The 21,718-nt window shown below is 34.0% G+C and overlaps 2 protein-coding genes across 6 annotated transcripts in view; one reads left to right on the top strand and one right to left on the bottom strand.

The window, feature by feature from the left end:
- LOC127956360 (uncharacterized) overlaps positions 1-21,718 on the top strand; it is a 216,496-nt gene that overhangs the window by 94,568 nt on the left and 100,210 nt on the right. For 2 of the 5 annotated variants that reach the window (XM_052554220.1, XM_052554219.1), the window contains exon 1: positions 146-396. The gene's annotated coding sequence lies outside the window, so the exon portion shown is untranslated. Of the gene's footprint in view, positions 1-145; positions 397-771; positions 919-1,254; positions 1,339-1,518; positions 2,639-21,718 lie in introns of those variants that run through there. The other 3 variants (XR_008153529.1, XR_008153530.1, XM_052554221.1) reach the window with 3 other exon arrangements.
- The window catches only part of LOC127956351 (scavenger receptor cysteine-rich type 1 protein M130), a 59,396-nt gene continuing 46,105 nt past the window's right edge, over positions 8,428-21,718 (bottom strand). Inside the window, exons 17-25 of the mRNA XM_052554207.1 lie at positions 11,226-11,309; positions 10,670-10,729; positions 10,432-10,488; positions 10,239-10,316; positions 10,056-10,118; positions 9,885-9,947; positions 9,679-9,741; positions 9,359-9,454; positions 8,428-8,485 (exon numbers count right to left, since the gene is read on the bottom strand). Coding sequence (XP_052410167.1) covers positions 9,360-9,454; positions 9,679-9,741; positions 9,885-9,947; positions 10,056-10,118; positions 10,239-10,316; positions 10,432-10,488; positions 10,670-10,729; positions 11,226-11,309 — 563 coding nt within the window. The 3' untranslated portion in view covers positions 8,428-8,485; position 9,359. The remainder of the gene's footprint in view (positions 8,486-9,358; positions 9,455-9,678; positions 9,742-9,884; positions 9,948-10,055; positions 10,119-10,238; positions 10,317-10,431; positions 10,489-10,669; positions 10,730-11,225; positions 11,310-21,718) is intronic.

Genomic DNA, 21,718 nt, shown 5'->3' with positions numbered 1-21,718 from the left:
ATTCGTCACACCGGAGGTGTTCCCATACGTGGTGACGTCACCGCAGCATCTCGTTCCCTATTCAGGGAACCAAGGTTACATACGTAACCGAGATGTTCCTCTTAGCGACCGAGTGCGCGGCCATGTTGAGTGTACCAGTGTAATGCCTTATGATCATCCTTACGTCATTAATGTGCGCCTTTCTTTACGCGAAAAATAAAAAACCGTTAATGTTCACAAATAAGAATATGTTACCGTGAAACATGGCACCTTTAAAACAAACCGCTGAAACTAAAGGTCCGATTAAAGGAAAATACTTAAATAACATGTGTCCACATGGTGGTTTAACACACAACGGCAAAAAGAAAAGAAAATGGGTTCCAGAGAGCAAAGTTTTTGATGGTAGTGTAAAAGACGGTGAGTAGTCCACTTTAAACATAGCCACTTTTTCAGAAAATGCATTTTAGATAACAATGAATAAACAAATCTGACATAAGGATCAATGACAAACAAAGACAGAAATCTTTGTAAACAGCACGCGCCTAGTTGGTTACATTTGGGAAAACATTAATATCATGTTATACAAAAAAAAAAAAAAAAAAAAAGAGAGAGAGAGTTAACTTGCTTATTTTTCTCATATAAATTACTTTTTTTTTATCAACGTAATAGATCCAGAAAAAATGGCGTCATGTCATCGACCAATATAAACAACAAATATTTAACTAGGACTAAAAGTAGAGTGTGTAAGTTACTGTTTGAATCTCATCTCCCTCTCTATCTTTCTCAGGTCAGGGATTTGTCTTCAAAAGGAGGGAGAAGATGAAACATGAATATAACAAACTTCTCAGAAAGGAGAAGAAGAAAATGCAAGCATCACCAATCCAGTCAGAAGAGGAATATCCTGAGCATCTGAGACATCTGTACCTGGCTTAAAAACAATGACTAGATGAAGCAAAACAAGAAAAAAAGAGGAACGATGTAAAGGGAGAGCAGTAGATGAAGAGACGGAGGCAGATGATGAACTAAAAACAGTGTTGGATTTACCTTTTACTGAGAAACACATCTTAAACACAACGACTGACCAAACTACTGTCTCTGATTCAGCTGATGAACGAGCAGAGTCTGACAGGTACCGTAACAGATAGTAAAAAAATATATATTTATATATATATATATATATATATATATATATATATATATATATATATATATACACACACACACACACACACACACGAAGGCACATTTCTGATTTGTGTCTTCGGCTCCCAAAAGACTCCATTCATCCAAAGGAAGCAGAAAATGTCATCGTATCAGAAGACAAAGCAAGAATATGAAAGGATAAACGAGGAACGTGAGGTGAGGAAATAAAAACTGTCTAATATTTTCTCAGTGCTAGAGCCATCAGTATGAATGAATTGTTGTACAGTTTTCAATTTCCTAATCCATCTAATTTGTGATGTCATTAAGGAAGACTCATTATGTCACATAAACCAACACATTGTAATCATCCTTTACATTCTTATTGTGTCTGTGTAGGAATTCTTGAAAGACAAGCTCAGCGAGAGGATGCTGTGAAAAAAATATAAGAAGAAAATAGCAACCTATCAGTTGTTGAAGATAAAAACTAAGAAAGGTCAGCCCAACCTCAATCTGCATATGGAGCTATTGCTGCAAAAGATTCAAGCCCAGCGCAAATAATTCACCATCAAACATAAAATGAGACTGTTTAAAGTTAAAATAGACCATCACACAATAAACTCTGCAGTTTGGGTGAGTGTTTTTATATATATTTTTTTTCACACGGATGTGCATACCTTTGTCTTTCCCAGTAATATTTCTTGTGAACAAAATTGTAAATTGTTTTACTTGAGTCAATTCAAGTTTGTAAAAAAACCATGATGCTTTATAAAATATAATTTTATTATTATATTTAGCTATAAAATGCTGTCTGAAGCTGAACTTCTGAATTTCTCTTTTATTCTAACCGTTCTTTTAAAAATATATTATTGAGACACGATGAATGAATGGCATATTTTTTTTTATTAGTTGAAAAGCATTGATATCAAAGTAAAAGGGCAAATACTAAAATACAAATACTAAAATTTGTTGATAAAGCATTTCAACTTTTATAAAAACAGAAGAAATTGACTCATTAGTAGCAATATAAGAAACTATATATAATATAGTGTTCCTAATATTATAATATATAATATAGTGTTCCTGTAGCTCAAGTGGTAGAGGATTGCAAGCGCAAGGTTGGGGGTTTGATTCCCCGGGAACACATGATAGGTAAAAATTGTTAGCCTGAATGCACTGTAAGTCGCTTTGGATAAAACCGTCTGCTAAATGCATTAATTTAATTTAATTTAATTTAATTTAATTTAATTTAATTTAATTTAATTTAATTTAATTTAATTTAATCTGACATGTAGATTATGTAAAAAGGTAACAATACCCATCCCAGCATGTTTCTCTCATCTTCCTGTCTGCTCATCACATCATCATCATCATCATACTCCTCCTGATCTCCCTCTGATACACATGTGAAATAAAACCTCACATTGTAATGTGTAACACAGCTTGTGTCACTGATCTCTTTCTCCTCATGACTGTCTGAGGCTATTAGATTAAACTTTATAAACCTATGAGGATTCAATGATGGTTTTAATGTTCATTATGTAACATGATAAATAATATATAATACAGTATGTTATGATAAAAAGCAGTTCTGTGTGACTCACCTGTTACACATTTAAAGTTCCGTCCAATAATAATGACATCATCATTATGCTCTAGTGAGTCCACTACACATACATGAAGATCTAAACAAAACACATTGCTAATAATAGTGTTCATCGTTGGTTGACTACATCTTGTATTATTTCTTCTGAAAATTTCTGTCATATTCACATAAACTGAAAGTCACCATTGATAAGTATAAGTACTAAATATTGTAGAAACTAAATTTTCTGTAAATTTGCTTTGCAAGTATTTGTATCGTAAAAATCGCTATACAAATAAAACTTGAATTGAATTGAATTGAACTCACCAGAGCAGATGACTCCAACATCTCGACTCCATGAAGAGATGGAACATTCTGAGAGTTTTGTTTCTTTCACAATCAAACACATCACTTCTATAAGCATGAAGAGACACTTCACTGAGGACAGACTCGTGTCAGTCAGAAGTCAGTGTGGAGATAAAGTCACACTAAACTTAAAGCAGATTGATACAGAAACACTGCAGCTTATATTCAGCATCAAACCTGAACCTGAACACAGCAGACACAAGCTCTGATCACTGACTTCTGTAAGTCTGAACACTTCAAACACTTACACAAACTTACTAGAACCAATTTCTCACAACTAATTTTAATGAATTAATGGATTTTACTCATTTGTTCTTTTATTCTGACCAAGAAAACAATAAACATATGATTACACCATAGTATAAACTATATTAATGCTATTTTGATTAGTTTTATTAAATTAAATATTATTTATTTTCATTAGGTTTAACTTTGAGAATAAAATAAGAGCAATAATCATGTGAGTTTAATACTGCGCTGCTGCATTTGTCCAGCAGATGGCAGCAAAACACTTCTTATTGTAAAGAGGAGCAGACAAGAGTCTTGTCTCTGTGTTGCTGCATGAGGAACTTCTCACCAGTGAAAGAATTACAGGACAGACTCTATTATGTGAAATGATGAAGTTAACAAAATAATAAATAAACGAGTATATAAATATACAAAAATAAATAAAACGTGAATTGTATTGTTCAACATTTATTTTTTATTTATACATTTCTTTCCATATTTATGTATTTTTATATATGTATTTATGCTACATTTTAATAAATGTGAAAATATATAAATGTTTACAAATACACATATACATAAAATGAAAATGTGTATAAATAAAAAAAGTGTAAAAATGCATATATATATATATATATATATATATATATATATATATATATATATATATACAGGGCCGTGCACAGACCTTTTGAGGGGCATGTGCTGAAACTGAAAAAGGGCACCCCCCTCCCTTTTTTATATCAAGATTATTTAGTAAGCCTGCATAAAAGGAAGAAATGGTCACATCTTCATGACAAATTAAATAACACAAAATAATAGTCTCAAAAGCTTTAGATTTATTCACGATTAATAACAACCATAATAATAATATTAGATAATTAGATAATATAGATAAACAGGGTTTTAAGGGCTTCTTTAACCCTAATTACAACATCAACCTTCTGTGAGCCATGTACCTGGCAAAATTTGACACTGTGGTGGACCAGGGATGTTGGTCTCTTGAAGGTCTCTTATTCACTACACTTTCCCTAAAATAAGCCAGCAATAAAAAAATAAATAAAAAGTGTGAAAACTACAGTTGCAGTGAAAAGCATTTCTGAAGGATCACGTGACACTGAAGAGTACTGAACTGGAGTAAAGATGCTGAAAATTCAGCTTTGATCACAAAAATAAAATCACATTTTAAAATATATTCAAATAGAAAACAGTTATTTAAAATTTTAAAAATATTACACAATATTACTGATTTTGCTGTATTTTGGATCAAATAAATGAACCCTTGGAATGAATCATGAATGACATTCTGCATGATAAAATATAACGATTTCACAGTGATCTGTAATTTTTTTTTTGTTACTAACTTACTACATTACTGTAGTAAAACCATGTTTTACAACATTTTATACATGTGAGGACGAGCGGAGAGTATACCATCACGTGATTAGCCTAAATGTTAATAAATTAAGTGTATCAGCAATCATAAATCATAGAAGAAATTTCTTAGAAATATAGTTATGTAGGTGACGAGGATCACTCGTCGCTTTGTGTAAGTTCCAGTACGAAACAGCACGGGGGCGCACCTGTTATGATTTTCCGATGGTAAAAACAAATTATATGTTGTTGTATTGCTTATCAATATATTGTTTTTGGCCAGCAAATGTGATTTTTTTTTTTTTTTTTTTTTTTTTTTTTGTCTTTTGTCCGTCATTAAAACGGCGACGGCGCCTGCCCCTGCCGGCATCACATTACATTTTCATCTAACGTTACAGGTTACAAACTAGTTTTTGTAGCTATATAGACGGAGCGCTCAGTTTTTCCTGTGGTAAAATGCATTTGGCCAAAATAGCATTTTATAAAAGATGAAATGCAATTGTATGCACAGGCTATTTAAGTGTTGGCTATGACTAGATGGCAAATGCTAGCCCTCTCTCTCAGGCGACGTCCCGCATGTCTCAGTCAGTGAGTCAGTCAGACATCAAATAAATAAAATATGAGCCTTTATAGATATAGTGTTTAGTAGTACTTATTAAAACAACAAGATATGTATTTACCCTTCGCAAAACTGTGTTCAGCTCAGCTGTTGTCTACTGTGCGGCTGCTGTGGAACTTCAGTTGATTTAATGAATATCGAGGGGGCGGAGTTATCAGCTTACTGACAGCTTGAGGATCGAATAAGATTTACACAAGCTCGTTTTAAGAACTTTCATTTGCTAAATATTTGTAAAACAGACAGACAGACGTAAAGGGTGACCAGTAGCATTGATAAAAAAAAAAAAAAAAAAAACACCACCAAAAAAAAGGGCACTTCTGGAGAGCAGAGGAGCGAGGAAACGAGGAAGCATCAGTCTGAGTTTGAGAAGCACTTTATCTGAACCCAGTTATCTGATAACAATTTATTCAGTCTATCAGATTTAGTTTTGAAAACCTATTTTACAGTATCCAGGAAATAATTTAATATAGCTTTCAATCTCTTATAAAATCTGTATGCTCTTTAGAAATAATAATAATGGCTCAGTGATTTCTGTTAAATTCACTGGTTGGTATTTGTTTCTCAATCCAAAAGTGTTATTACAAAGTCAGATTCTATTTTTGGATCATATTACCTCAATTTCTTCCACAATTTTCTATTGAAATAATATTTATTATTATTTTATCTGGCCACGTGTGTGGTCACTCCCTCAAAAAAATTTTATTTGTGTGTTTTTTTTTGTATGATAATTATCTCTGGGTTAACATTTTATGTGTCAGTATGTTTTTTTAAACACTAAGAATCCAAAAATTCTCTTCACGTTGTGGTTGCATCACATTCTCGGATGTCTATTATTTTCCAACACTTATTAGATTTTTTTTTTTTCTAACTTGTTTTAAACTTTCCATTTAACATAACATATATATATATATATATATATATATATATATATATATATATATATATATATATATATATATATATATATATATATATATATATATATATATATATATATATATATATATATATATATATATATATATATGGGGTCCGGGTGATTGATATATATATATATATATATATATATATATATATATATATATATATATATATATATATATATATATATATATATATATATATATATATATAATGTGAGTGACGGTTAACAGGTTAAATATATACAATAGAATGAAAATATATTTAAAAAATTTATATCATCATCATACAATGCTTTAAAAATGAAAGGACCAAACTGGGCTTCATGTAAGAACTGCAGTGAGTTTGTGAGTCGATTAAAAAGCTACAAATTATTTAAACCATAAAAATTGTAAATAAATGATTTGAATACTTGAACACTAAAAACAGATATATTTTATCTAAGTGTTTTTTTTATTAAGTATTTTAGGTCAGATTTCTCAATTCAACAGTTAAGGTCCTTCTGGAAATGATGAGGACTGCTATAGTGTTTCACAGATAGACATCAGCAGTATTTAGTAACTTGCATTATTATTTGTGTCAAACATGATCTCATTGATTGAGAGGCGCTTTTTTCACCCAAATTCAGAAGCATGGTTTGAAAACTGATTAACATGACATTTACATGACCGTTTAATATTGTGAATAGAGTCAAAACTAAATGTATTTTTTAATTTTAAAAGAGAGAGAGAGAGAGAGAAAATCAATTAATTATGAATGATTTGTTGCCATTGTGTGAATAATATGTAATAATGTAATCCATAAAGGAGTAACTTTAATCTGATTACGAGCATTTTTAAAATGTAATATACTCTAATTACAAACTTTCTTTGTCATCAGCACAAAAAGAAAGATAGAATATCATGACATGGCCACACTTTTGTTTAGACACCAGAGAACCACAGATTAATAAAAATAATCAGAAACATTGATTAAAACGGTTTACGTGCACAACACAAAGGATGCTGTTCTCCTCAGAGAAGCCTCACTGACTTTGGATTTAAATTCCAGAAGAAATGAGAGAATTGTTAAATATTACCGGTTTATACTTTTTTAAAACTAATTAAAAAATAATAAGAAAACATTTATTTATTTAATCAAATACTTAATAACCAAAATATAGTTCTCGGGTCATGTAGCTGATGTTTTCATTAAAAAAGTACAGAAAAGTTCTACTACTACTACTGATAATAATAATAAGTCAATCATAGCAACATCTCTGCCAATGGAAAATTCTTCTGAACATTCATTAATTAGCTATTCAGTATCTAATGTTGTTAAATCTAAAGTTGCAACTGTATTATTTAATGAGCTAACGTAAACTAAGACTTAAAAAAAAGATGAATATCTTCTGTTGTAATTGTAGCTATTGCTCATTGTGAATGTTAATGGTTAACTAAAGAGGTCTTATAGTAAAATTTTGTATTGCTTTATTGCATTTAAATGTTCAGTTATTTTTGTTATAAGAAAAAAGTTATTTAACCTGTTATACTGTATTTTGAACAAAATTAAAATTTCAATACCATTAAAATACCGTATACTGTGATAAAAGCATGAGCAATTAATCGCAACAGGAACATTTGATACTGGCATATCCCTGAGAAATATTTTAAACGTGTAACAGTAAAATATAGAATATAAAAGTAGTTTATAAGTAAAATATATAAGCCCAGCAGACAAGCAATATGCATAATTTATTTATTTTTATTGTCCACATGATAATAATAGTTGATAGTTGATTTTAGTTGATTTTTTTTTTATTTTCTTTCTATTGTGAAAGTTACTTATCGCATCCAAAATAAATGCAAGCATTTTTTCAGCATCATCTGCTCATGAACTCAGTACTTTCTGTGGTGAAGCTGAGGGCTGTTACATCACTGATGGTCATTGTGTTTATATTTAGGATGTTTTGATTTTCACTGTGTTTGTGCTTTATAATGTAAGATCATATTTGACTTCAGGGATCATGTATTCTCTTATTGACACACAAAAACTTTTTTTTTTTTTTTTTCTATTAACAAGGCCAAAAAATCCAACAAAATCTACAAAGGCATAACAGATTTAATGCAAAAATGGGAAAAAATATAAAAATGTGAGATTGGACATATCAATAACAATATTGATATATCAATAACTCAGCATTTGTTCAGATGTGTTGAACCAAGGCAGTGGATGACATCATTGAGCCAAATGACCCCCTTCCTTGTCTGACTCCTCCTCCACATCATCATAATCTGTTATTAAAAACAAAATCTTAAATCATGTCAAATACTGTACGTGAATAAACATTTGAAGTCTAAACAACTGGAAAAATATTAAAAAATACTAAAGGTCCCCTTCTTCGTGATCCCATGTTTTAAACTTTAGTTAGTGTGTAAAGTTGTTGATAGAGTATAAATAATATCTGTAAAATTCTAAAGCTCAAATTTCAATAAAAGCAAGATATTTTATTTAACAGAATTCGCCTACAAAAAACGACCCGTTTGGACTACATCCCTCTAGTTCCTGCAGTAATGACGTCACTAAAACAGTTTTTTGACTAACCTCCGCCCACATGAATTCACAAAAAGGGGGGCGTGGTCTTGTTGCGCTCCGACGGAGAAGAGGAAGAGCTGCATTTGTGTTTGCCATGTCATTGAAACGCTGTTATTTTCATCTCGGAGTACAATCACCTTTGTTTGGGCTTCCCAGGGATGCTGTACTTAGAGATTAATGGTTACAATTTATGTTTAACTCGGTTCCTGAAAATTATAATCCATATGTAAAACTATGTGCAGCACATTTTGCTGAGGACAGCTTTCTCAATCTCAACCAGTTTAATGCCGGATTCGCACAAAGATTATTCTTGAAAGATGGAGCAGTTCCCTCTTTGTCTGGAGAAGGCGTTGTTTATGGACCACAACCGGTAAGTGTATTTTATTATTTAAATTGGTGCGTTTAACAGTTTCTGTAACTTATTACACAAAGGGAAACGCTGTTTAGCTTTGTTAACTAGATGTTAGGGCTGTGCAAAAAAAACGAATGCAATTTTCATGCGCACCTCATCAGTAAAAACGCTCCTGTGATTATAAGTACATAAGAATTGAGTAAGTAACTACTCAACTCACGTTACCAGGAGGGCAGCCTGCGCTCAGCTGCTGTGGAATCACAACACAGGAACCGCTGGCACAACCAGAACTTGTTACATATTGCTGAAGGAGGGACTTTATAGAACAAGGAAGTCATCAGCCAGTTTTTATGACAGTGAAAACAGCGGTATACAGATAGGTGAATTGTGTGAAAAATACTGTGTTTTTTTTACACGCGAAACATGAACACGTTATATTGCACACTGTAAACACAATCAAAGCTTAAAAAAACGTGAAAAACGGGACCTTTAAATCTAAATAAAGTATAATATGAGAACAAAAGTGTTATAGTAACTTACTCAACAGGTTTGTCACATCTTCACTGACACTCATGACATCATCATACTCCTCCTGAACTCTCTCTGATCAAGAATGACATAAAAACATCTCATATCAGTTTATAAAACAATTTTGAAGGATCCCTTTTCCCTTCAGTGACTTGATTAAACGGAGCGAATATCTAATACTCATTTAAACATGAAAAATGTAGTTCTGTTCATCTCACCTGTTTCCCCTTGAGAGATCTGTCTATTAATGATGACATCATCATAATTCTCTGCTGTGTCCACTGCACATAAAAATATGTCAAAATTGAATATGAGTAATTTAAAATATCTATGACAAACTGGATTTTAAATATTATATGTATATTTTAACTGACAAAAGAGTAAAAGACCTTTTCTGATATCAGAGTTTAGTCCGCTTGTCATGACATCATCATAGCTCTCAGGTGTGTCTTCTACAAATTCACACATTCATCAGTCTCACTTTCATTTAATAATAAAAAAACTAGCTTAAATGTACAGTAATATTTTAAATTAAGTATATTATATGCTGTTGTAGAGTAAGAGAGTGACACCTGTCTCACGATCTGGTTTCAGTCCATCAGTGATGACATCATCATAGTATCCCGCTGTGATTTCCTTCACCATCTCTTCTGCATCAACACACAATATGTTTGGATACAAAACCAAAATATGTTCTTTTGGCAGATCGAGAATTTATTAAATATTTGGTGATGAATCATGTGATCAGTTAAAAACGTCTCTGACCTTTTAGGCCACTGTCATTAGTGATATCATCATAATATGCAATCTTGAACTCTTTTGCTAAAAAAGACACACTGTTAACATATGCAAACAGCAGTATTTAAATAATATTGGGTGAATAATCAAATTTGTAATAGAATTGGTTCACTTCACTTAATTATAAAAAAAGGTTTGATATATATGCGATATATATATATATATATATATATATATATGTGTGTATGTGCATCATCTCTCGAACCTGAGAGAAGCTCATCAGCATCTTCATACCCAGAATGCAGTTCTTCAGAGATGAGACTCCCTGAAAAAGAAGAGCAGAGCAGTCAGAAACATGTTCATCATTACAAATAAAAACTGAATTCTCATTATCTTTTGATCATAAAGAAGACAACTCAAATATGAATTATTCACATTTTAAAATCATTATAGGCAGAAATCCCTTTTTCAACCTGTTAGTAAACACACAAGTATCCTCACATGAACCCATTCCTCACTGCCTTCCAGAAATACACACACACACCTGCACCTACACTTAGTGTAACATATGAACACCTCCTTATGACAATCTAAAAATACTCACAGGAAGAGATACTCTCTCCCTCTCTCTCTCTCTCTCTCACACACACACTCACACACACACACACACATATAAACATGCACCTGCAGCTCTGTGGTTTTCTGTCAGGAATTCTGTGGTTTGAAGCAGGAGGTTTAACAGGACTAATAATAGATGAGCATCAACTGTCTGACAGACTCTTATTAATGCTATTAAATGAGATTGATGGCTCATGTCTCACCCCTCTGAGTGAAGTGATTGTGTCTGCGCTGAATCTCCTCATAAACGGCTTCAGTCGTCGTCCTGTGTCTCCTCTTAGAGAGAGCTGTGAGTGTAGACAGACAAACCTGCTGTCAGTTCACAACACATGACTGATCACACACTGAATAAGACACAATATGACAGTCTCTGGATCACTCCTACCTCTCCTCATCACTCTGTTCTGCTGAATCAGTATAAGCAGTGGCACTAAGAGCAGTAAGAGCACAACTCCCAGAACAATCACAAGCACTGGGGGGACGGAGAGAGTTTGTGGAGGAGAGACTGATGTTGAGCGCACTGGAGGAGACACTGGAGGAGAAGCTGATGTTGTGGCAGGAGTAGAAGAAATTGACAAATCTGGCGAATCTGTCAAACACATTAACAATCATGCAATTGATTGATTAAAATACACAAATCACTAAAATTATCTAAAAAATAAATTATGTGACCTGCACAGATGAGTCCAGCATGCTCTTTCTCGGAGCAGTCAGTGTGTTTTTTCAGGGAGAGAGGACAGTCCCACAGGTGAATCTCATTCCCTCTGCACTCGACTTTGTTCATCTACACAACACTTTCACCAGCACCAAAGACTGAATTCCCATCAGCCCTCAGTGCTGCTCCACAACCCAGCTGCCTGCAGACCACCTGAGCATCGCTGATGTCCCACTGATCATCACAGACTGAGCCCCACACAGCGTTATGATACACCTCCAGCCTCCCAGAGCACCGGTCCTTACCTCCTCTCAGTCTGAGAGGAAGATGCTCTGAAACACACACATCAACCAGCATTGAGCAGCTTCAGCACAACATTTACAACAAAACACACACTGAAACTGAAGACATAGTTGGTTAAATATATAAAATATTTAAAACTGATTTTAAATGCAAATAATCCAGTGCACAGATATTAATATAATAAAGGCAAATACAGGTTTGCACAAAGAGACATTAACTAATGTATTATCAGGAATCTTACTTGAACACTGTCTCTGGTGAGGAGATGCGGAACATGTCAGATGACTCCGAGGAGACTCTTCACTCTCCTTCACTGAAATAAAACATTAAACAATCACAAATATTCTTTCCACCTGCTCTGTTTAGTCTTGCCGAAAAAAAAAAAAATAGTTTACTAACCACATACTTATGGCATAGAAAAAAAATATGACTACTGAGACCATATTAAATCATTAAAATATAATCTCACCTGAGCAATTAAATTTGGCCACTTCATCATCACCACAGTTATTCTGTCCCCAGAGAGAAGATGGACACTGCCATAAAGTGGAATCATGTGGTCGACATTTAAAATTATCCAGCCAGTTAGGAGCTGATTTCAGTCTTGACGTAGAAGCAGATAAATCACCAGATCTTCCACAGTTCAGCTCTTGACAGATCAGACTCGCTGTGTCTTTGTCCATCTGGTTCCAGCACACATTACCCCAGGATCCATTGTAGAAAACCTCCACATTCCCTTCACAGCCCTCAGTTAACCTGATCTCTTTAAACTCTAGACAGAAATGCAAAAATACCACTAAAAGAAAAACTAAATTGAAAACAAAGGGCACTGTGGACAAATGAATATACTATAAATATGTTATTTTCATTTTAATGCTAAAAAAGATCATCTGCATGTTTACCTGAGCACACGACTCCTACATCCTCCTTCTGATTACAGTCATGATTTCCCCAGCCTGAAGAAGAGCAGCTCCACAGGGACGTCTCATTCCCCTCACACTCCACCTCATCCAGCCATATGTGTCCAGAACCAGGACCAAACCAGGCTGGTACCTGCTGGTTACTGAGGGCCACTCCACACTGCAGCTGTCTGCACACCACATGGGCATCTTTAATATCCCAGGAGTCATCACACACTGTCCCCCATGAGCCGCTGTGAAAAACCTCCAGCCTCCCTGCACAGTCTCCCCCAGAACCCACCAGCCTGATGGACCCACGACCTGATATTCAGAGACAGAAAAACAGTGATTGTACATACATATTTCTGATCACTATTAACTGGAGAATCTGTCCAGATGTTGATTTTCTCACCAGTGTTCTTCACTGACAGCTGTTGTGTGAAGCTGCAGTTGAGAGTTTGTGAAGAGCTGCAGTTCTCCAGATGAACTTTACTTTCTGGAGAGAGTATTTATTTGTGATATTTTTATCCAAAATATGTTACATGTGTTTAAATGTGTAGTTTTATTCTGAAACTCATGAGTTCAGTGTGGTGTGAATGTGCTCACCAGAGCAGATGACTCCAACATCTCGTCTGTGAGAACATTCAGCTCGACTCCATGAAGAGATGGAACATTCTGAGAGTTTTGTTTCATTCCCGTCACAATCAAACACATCAGCCCAGATTTCAACACTTCCCACTCCAAACCAGTCTGATCCCACAACAGACACAGCAATCCCACAATTCAGCTGTTTACAGACGACACTGGCAGCTCTCATATCCCAGCATGCATCACACACTGTGCCCCATTTATCGAGATACTGAAGCTCCACTCTTCCAGAACAAGAGTCTGAACCATTCACCAGCCTGAGATCTGTGTAACCTGGACAAACAACTGACAGCTCTTTCAAACAGTATGAAACTAGAGTTAAAATAATTGAACAAAACAACAGCAGTGTATTACATGTGTATGTAATTTATCTAAAGAGATGACAAATGTTAATACTCAACCAGAACAGATCACTCCCACATCATTGTCATGAGAACAGTTGTATTTCTGTGAAGATGATCGTGAACAGACGTCTATCTGAGATTCATTTCCTCTGCACTGAATCTCCTCTGACCAAACACGGCCTTTTCCTTTACCAAAAGCAGCTGCTCCCAGCACCTGTACAGGAGCCCCACAGTCCAGCTGTTTACACACAACCTCTGCATCCTGCTGGTCAAAGACAGCGTCACACACTGAACCCCATCCTTCTGTACGAAACATCTCCACTCTCCCAGAGCACAGGTGAAGCCCGTCCACAAGTCGAAGTCTTTGCTCTGAGTCTTTGAAATATAAAGACAGATAATGAAACATCTTTACTCTACTCAGCTGGAGGACTAGAGAAAATCATTAAATTTAGATTTTTTTTTTTGTCAAATGTATGAATGCAATGAATTCAACTAATCTAATTTTATATGATCGGTTCACTTAGTTTTGTCGTGGCCACGGTTGTTTGCGTAAACAAACCTGCTTAACTGTAGAAACTCGCGATTATCAGATAAGGATTTATTAATACTTTAATGTGAATTAAGAACATATTACATTATTATATAAATTAAAACATTATTTCATTATTAGATCAAAAACAGGCCTAGGCTATCGGACTGTAGCCTGTGCGCGTGATAGCATTCGAAAGAAGTTTATCATGAATAAATGTTACATGAAGTAATGAAGTATAGCTACATAAAACAAAAAACAAGAAAACATCTTTATTCATCCCAGTCTTTTCCCGTAATATTTGTATATTATTATTATTATTATTATTATTTTATTCATTATGTATTTGATTTATTTTCCCTTCATTTCAATCTCTTTACGTTCTGAAGAGTTCTGTAAATAATAGTCTACTGTAAATGCCTGACATATGCTCTATGATTACAGCAATACAGAAATTTTAATGGAAGTGTAGTTAAGGTTTAAACATAGTTAATTTTGGCTAATTATTAAACTATAATTATCCTATACATGTCTGTTGATGAATGGATCATTTGGGTAGTTTCATTTGTTAATGAAAAACACAACACGTCACATACGATCATAAAGTCAAAACTTTATTGTTATAATTGTAAGGCGTTTACAATATTTTAAAAATATATAAGGAATAATTGATGACTTTTTCTAATAATTCAACGGCCCGTCGTTTTATCCATTTCTCATAATCCCAGGTTGCTATGGTCACACAGAGTTGTTTACACATTAAACTCGTAAACATAAGAATGTCGTTAATCTCGACAAAATGATCTCGTGAACACGACAAAATTACGAACATGTCGCTCCCGCTCACCGTAGATATGTCATTTTATCTTTCATCTGTAATTTGATAATCTTCATTAAATTAACAATGTAAATAAGATTGTCAGATCAGACTGTCTGAATATACAAAAAAACATGACATTTTTAATGGTGACTCTCTTCATCATTGTTTCATGAAAGATAATAAGGAATTAAGATTAATATATTATTATGAACAAAACAGTTAAACAGAGACTGCCTGTTTCATAAGATTGATAGTGATGTTTGTAAACACCTGCATAAATATGTTATTGATTGAGTGTGAATTATGAAAGAGAGTGATGAAATAACAGACTGAGGTTTGGAGTAGCTTACCTGAACAAACAACACCAGCATCTTGACCATGATCACAGTACTGTGCATACTGGCTGTCTGAACGGCAGTTTTTCAGTGTAGTCTCAGATCCACTACAGTATAGATAACCCATTGAAATCGGTCCTGATCCTTGTCCAAAGTGAGCATCGTATGTTGCTTTTACAGCCGTCCCACAGTCCAGCTCTCTACACACCACTTCAGCATCAGCAATATCCCAGGCATAATGACACACTGTTCCCCACTGACCATCATTATAAACCTCCACTCGACCATCACAGGGATAACTACCATTCACCAACCTCACACTCACACTGTCTACACATGAGAGAGAGACAATTGATGAACATACAAAACATAGTATGTAGTAAAGTGTAACATTACATGTAAATTATTTCAGCACATTTTAAAGAATAGATTACCTCTTGACTCTGAGTATGTACCTACCAGAGGTGATGAGTTTTATCATATAACACAGAAACATCAGCATCAGACAGTTCTCCATCTTCTCCTTCAGCTCGACACACACTACTTCATCAACTCAGAGCACAGCACAAGTTTCTCGTCTGCTCCTCAAACACACTGAAGAAACTGGCTCCTGTCAGCCCCCTAAAGAGAGAGAGAGACTCACAGCTGCCAATGACACTCACTGTTCCCTTATTAGACACAACAGAGGAAATCATCAAACACAATCAGTGACAAATCAGAAAGCAGCATTTTGATTTTCTCCATATATATCAATAAAGTGTGAGCGCTGATGAGCGGGACTCCTCCTCCAGCGTGAAGAGACACTTCACTGAGGACAGACTCGTGTCAGTCAGAAGTCAGTGTGGAGATAAAGTCACACTAAACTTAAAGCAGATTGATACAGAAACACTGCAGCTTATATTCAGCATCAAACCTGAACCTGAACACAGCAGACACAAGCTCTGATCACTGACTTCTGTAAGTATGAACACTACAAACACTTACACAAACTTACTAGAACCAATTTCTCATGACTAATTTTAAAGAATTAATGGATTTTACTCAGATGTTCTTTTACTCTAACCAGGGAAACAATAAAAATATGATTACACCATAGTATAAACTATATTGTTGCTAATGATATTTTGATGAGTTTTTATTAAATTAAATATGTTCTGTTTTCATTAGGTTTAACTTTGAGATTAAAATAAGAGCAATAATCATGTGAGTTTAATACTGCGCTGCTGCATTTGTCCAGCAGATGGCAGCAAAACACTTCTTATTGTAAAGAGGAGCAGACAAGAGTCTTGTCTCTGTGTTGCTGCATGAGGAACTTCTCACCAGTGAAAGAATTACAGGACAGTCTCTATTATGTGAAATGTTAAAGTTAACAAAATAATAAATAAATTAGTATATAAATATACAAAAATAAACAAAACGTGGATTGTATTTTTCAACATTTATTTTTTATTTATACATTTCTTTCCATATTTATGTATTTTTATATATGTATTTATGCTACATTTGAAAAAATTTGAAAATATCTAAATGTTTACAAATACACATAAATAAAATGAAAGTGTGTCTAAATAAAAATAAAAAATGTGTAAAAATGCATTTATACATATTTAATGAAATATATAAATATAAATATCCCACCAAGGGTCGGATGATAGCTAACAGGATATATATATATATATATATATATATATATATATATATATATATATATATATATATATATAATTTATTTATTTATTTATTTGTTAGTTTGTTTATCAGATTAGTTTGAGTTTGAGTTTGAGAAGCACTTTATCTGAACGCAGTTATCGGAAAATAATAATTTATTCAGTCAATCAGATTTTGTTTTAAAATACTATTTTACAGTATCCAGGAAATAATTTAATATAGCTTTCAATCTCTTATAAAATCTGTATGCTCTTTAGAAATAATAATAATGGCTCAGTGATTTCTGTTGAATGGTTGGTATTTGTTTCTCAATGCAAAAGTGTCATTACAAAGTCAGATTCTATTTTTGGACCATATTACCTCAATTCCTTCCACAATTTGCTATTGAAATAATATTTATGATTATATTATCTGGCCACGTGTGTGGTCACTCCCTCAAAAAAATGTTATGTGATTTTTTTTTTTTTTTTTTTGGATGATAATTTTTTCTGGGTTAATGTTTTGTGTCAGTATATTTTTTTTAAACACTAAGAATCCAAAAAAGCTCTTCACTTTGTGGTTGCATCTTGTTTTAAACTTTCCATTTAACATAACATATATATATAAAAATTTTAATTAAAAAATTTATATCATCATCAAACAATGCATTAAAAATTAAAGGGCCAAACTGGGCTTCATGTAAGAACTGCAGTGAGTTTGTGAGTCGATTAAAAAGCTACAAATTATTTAAACCATAAAAATTTTAAATAAATGATTTGAATACTTGAACACTAAAAACAGATATATTTTATCTAAGTGTTTTTTTTATTAAGTATTTTAGGTCAGATTTCTCAGTTCAACAGTTAAGGTCCTTCTGGAAATGATGAGGACTGCTATAGTGTTTCACAGATAGACATCAGCAGTATTTAGTAACTTGCATTATTATTTGTGTCAAACATGATCTCATTGATTGAGAGGCGCTTTTTTCACCCAAATTCAGAAGCATGGTTTGAAAACTGTTTAATATGACATTTACACGGCCGTTCAACATTGTGATTATAGCCAAAACTAAATGTATGAAATTTTAAAAGAGAAAAAAATATAAATTTAGGAGAATCAATCAATTATGAATGATTTACTGTGTGAATGATATGTAATAATGCAATCCATAAAGGAGTAACTTTAATCTGATTATCAGCATTTTTAAAATGTAATATATTCTAATTATGAATACTTGTTTTTTTGGAATCTGATTACATTACTACTCAGCTCTGGAAAACATTTACTGTGTGTACCATGGTATTGTTTATACAATAAATGCCTTATAAAGTAATTATCATCACTTCACTTTTCTGGAAATTAGCCTGCTTAATATTTACCATCAGAAACGCTGACTCATTCAGAAATCACAAGTGTATTTTTTCATGATCTGATTTAAAATGAGCTTTCTTTTTTTATAATCTGCAAATCAACTTGATTTTTCATCAGCACAAAAAGAAAGATAGAATATAATGACCTGTCTACATATTTGTTTAGACACCAGAGAACCACACATTAATAAAAAAAAAAATTATATATATATATATATATATATATATATATATATACTACAGCTTATATATATATATATATATATATATATACTACAGCTTATATTCAGCATCAAACCTGAACCTGAACACAGCAGACACAAGCTCTGATCACTGACTTCTGTAAGTCTGAACACTTCAAACACTTACACAAACTTACTAGAACCAATTTCTCATGACTAATTTTAATGAATTAATGAATTTTACTCATATGTTCTTTTATTCTAACCAAGGAAACAATAAAAATATGATTACACCATAGTATAAACTATATTGTTGCTAATGCTATTTGATGAGTTTTTGTTAAATTAAATATCAACTTTCATTAGGTTAAACTTTGAGTATAAAATAAGAGCAATAATCATGTGAGTTTAATATTGCGCTGCTGCATTTGTCCAGCAGATGGCAGCAAAACACTTATTGTAAAGAGGAGCAGAAAAGAGTCGTGTCTCTGTGTTGCTGCATGAGGAACTTCTCACCAGTGAAAGAATTACAGGACAGCCTCTATTATGTGAAATGATGAAGTTAACAAAATAATAAATAAAGCAGTATATAAATATATAAAAATAAATAAAACGTGAAAAAAAGAGTCTTATTTTTCATTCTTTATGTATAATTGTATTTTTCAACATTTATTTTTTATTTATACATTTCTTTCCATATTTATGTATTTTTATATATGTATTTATGCTACATTTGAATTAATGTGAAAATATATACATGTCGACAAATACACATATAAATAAAATGAAAATGAATAAGTGTATAAATAAATAAAAAATGTGTAAAAATGCAATTATACATTGTTACGTCCCGTGACTCAAAAAGGGGACGCAACAAAAACTGGGACATAAGAAAGCCAATTCGTAAAAAAAAAACGTTTTATTTAGCTCAAACAAATATACCAAAACGTCTTAAGATAGTATTCAAAGTCAGTAATGGCATCCTAAAGATATGTGCGAGAATGTAATATCCTGTGGTGTGGTCTCGTGATGTGTGCAAAAAAGAAACATCAAACTATAACGAAAAACAATCAAGTTGGCCGCCCGCTCTTCTGCCATCAAGCTTGCTTCTTATAAAGAGGCAAGGGAAATTGGGGACAGGTGTCACGGATGCAACCAGGTTACGGGGGGCGGAGTCATCCGACGTCTACTGGAAAAAAGCCCAATGAATACCCAGGTCGTCACACTCCTCCCCTTAGAACAGGGATCTGTTAAGAATCCCTGCAAACAAACAAACAATTAAAACAAAAACAAACACCATACAGAAAAGAAAAAAAAATTAAGTACCAAAGACAGCAACCCGAGCCAAATTAGTGTTTTTTTTTTTTTTTACACCAACTTAAGCCTCATTCATAGGGGAACGTGACAGGGCGTCTGCCACAACGTTTTCAGACCCTCTAATGTGCTTAATATCAAGGCAATAAGCCTGAAGAAACAAAGACCAACGTATCAGCCTTTGGTTAGGACAGTGAAGAGAATTTAAAAACGTCAAGGGGTTGTGGTCTGTATAAATAACAACAGGTTGACTTGAGCCAACATAAATGTCAAAATGCTGTAACGCCCAAATCAACGCTAAAGCCTCCTTTTCCACCACGGAATAATTTAGCTGGTATGAGTTAAACTTGCGCGAAAAGAAGCTGACAGGCCGAACAACCCCCTGTTCATCAGACTGTTGGAGAACAGCTCCAGCTCCAACCTGACTTGCGTCAACCTGCAAAGAGAAGGACCTTTCAAAACAAGGAGCCGCAAGGACAGAAGACGAACACAATAGAGACTTAACATTTTCAAAAGCTAGCGCACAATTTGACGACCATATGAACTTTGTTTTGGTTTTCAAAAGATCGGTAAGTGGTGCAACAACTGACGAAAAGTTACAGCAAAAGGAACGATAATAACCCACTAAACCCAAAAACCGCATAAGCTCTCTTTTGGTAGTAGGCGCAGAGTATTCTTGAATAGCTTGAACTTTTGCATTTAATGGTCGAACTTCACCACTTCCGACCACTTTACCCAAGTATGTCACAGTGGCCCGAGCAAAATCACACTTGGCTAAATTCACAGTCAAGCTAGCTTCCGAAAGGCGCATCAAAACTGCATGCAGACGTTGTAAGTGCAAATCCCAACTGTCACTGAAGACAACCAGATCATCTAAATACACAGCACACCCCTCAAGGCCTGATACCACACGATTCATCAGGCGTTGAAAGGTGGCAGGAGCATTTCTAAGCCCAAAACTCATTACTTTGTAAGAGTAAAGACCTGATGGTGTAATGAAGGAAGAGATTTCTTGAGCTCGCCGAGTCAAGGGCACCTGCCAGTAACCTCTTAGCAGGTCAAGTTTAGTTACATACCTAGCTGAGCCTACCTGGTCAACACAATCGTCCACCCGAGGGAGTGGAAAACAATCAGGCTTTGTCACAGCGTTTACCTTTCGAAAGTCTGTACAAAACCTTACAGACCCATCAGGTTTTCCTACTAATAGACACGGAGAAGCCCAGTTGGAACACGAAGAAACTGCAATATCATTTTCTTGCATATACCTAATCTCTGCTTCCATCAAATCTCTTTTTTCTGGTGACACACGATAATAACGCTGTCTGACAGGGGAAGCATTACCCACATCAATATCATGCTCAACCCAATCTGTTCGAGACGGCGTATCTCCAAACAACCCAGGGAAACTCCGCAAAAGTGCACTCAACTCCGCCATCTGCGAAGGAGACAAGTGGACCAGATCATCGTTTAACCTTTCCAAAGACTCAGAATTATTTAAACGTCCACGTAAAATACCATCATCTGGTTCTTTACCCTCATTCTCCATTTGCCCGGAGCAAAACCCAGCTCCAACACCTGAAACAGCAAGGAGAGCAGAACAAACAGGGTTTACTTCCCCATTAGACTTCTCATAATATGGTTTCAGTAAAT

Source organism: Carassius gibelio, chromosome B4 (genome assembly GCF_023724105.1).
Source record: "Carassius gibelio isolate Cgi1373 ecotype wild population from Czech Republic chromosome B4, carGib1.2-hapl.c, whole genome shotgun sequence".
Taxonomy (NCBI): domain Eukaryota; kingdom Metazoa; phylum Chordata; class Actinopteri; order Cypriniformes; family Cyprinidae; genus Carassius; species Carassius gibelio.
Note: the sequence above shows the minus strand (reverse complement) of the source record. Positions and strands in the feature narration are given on the sequence as shown.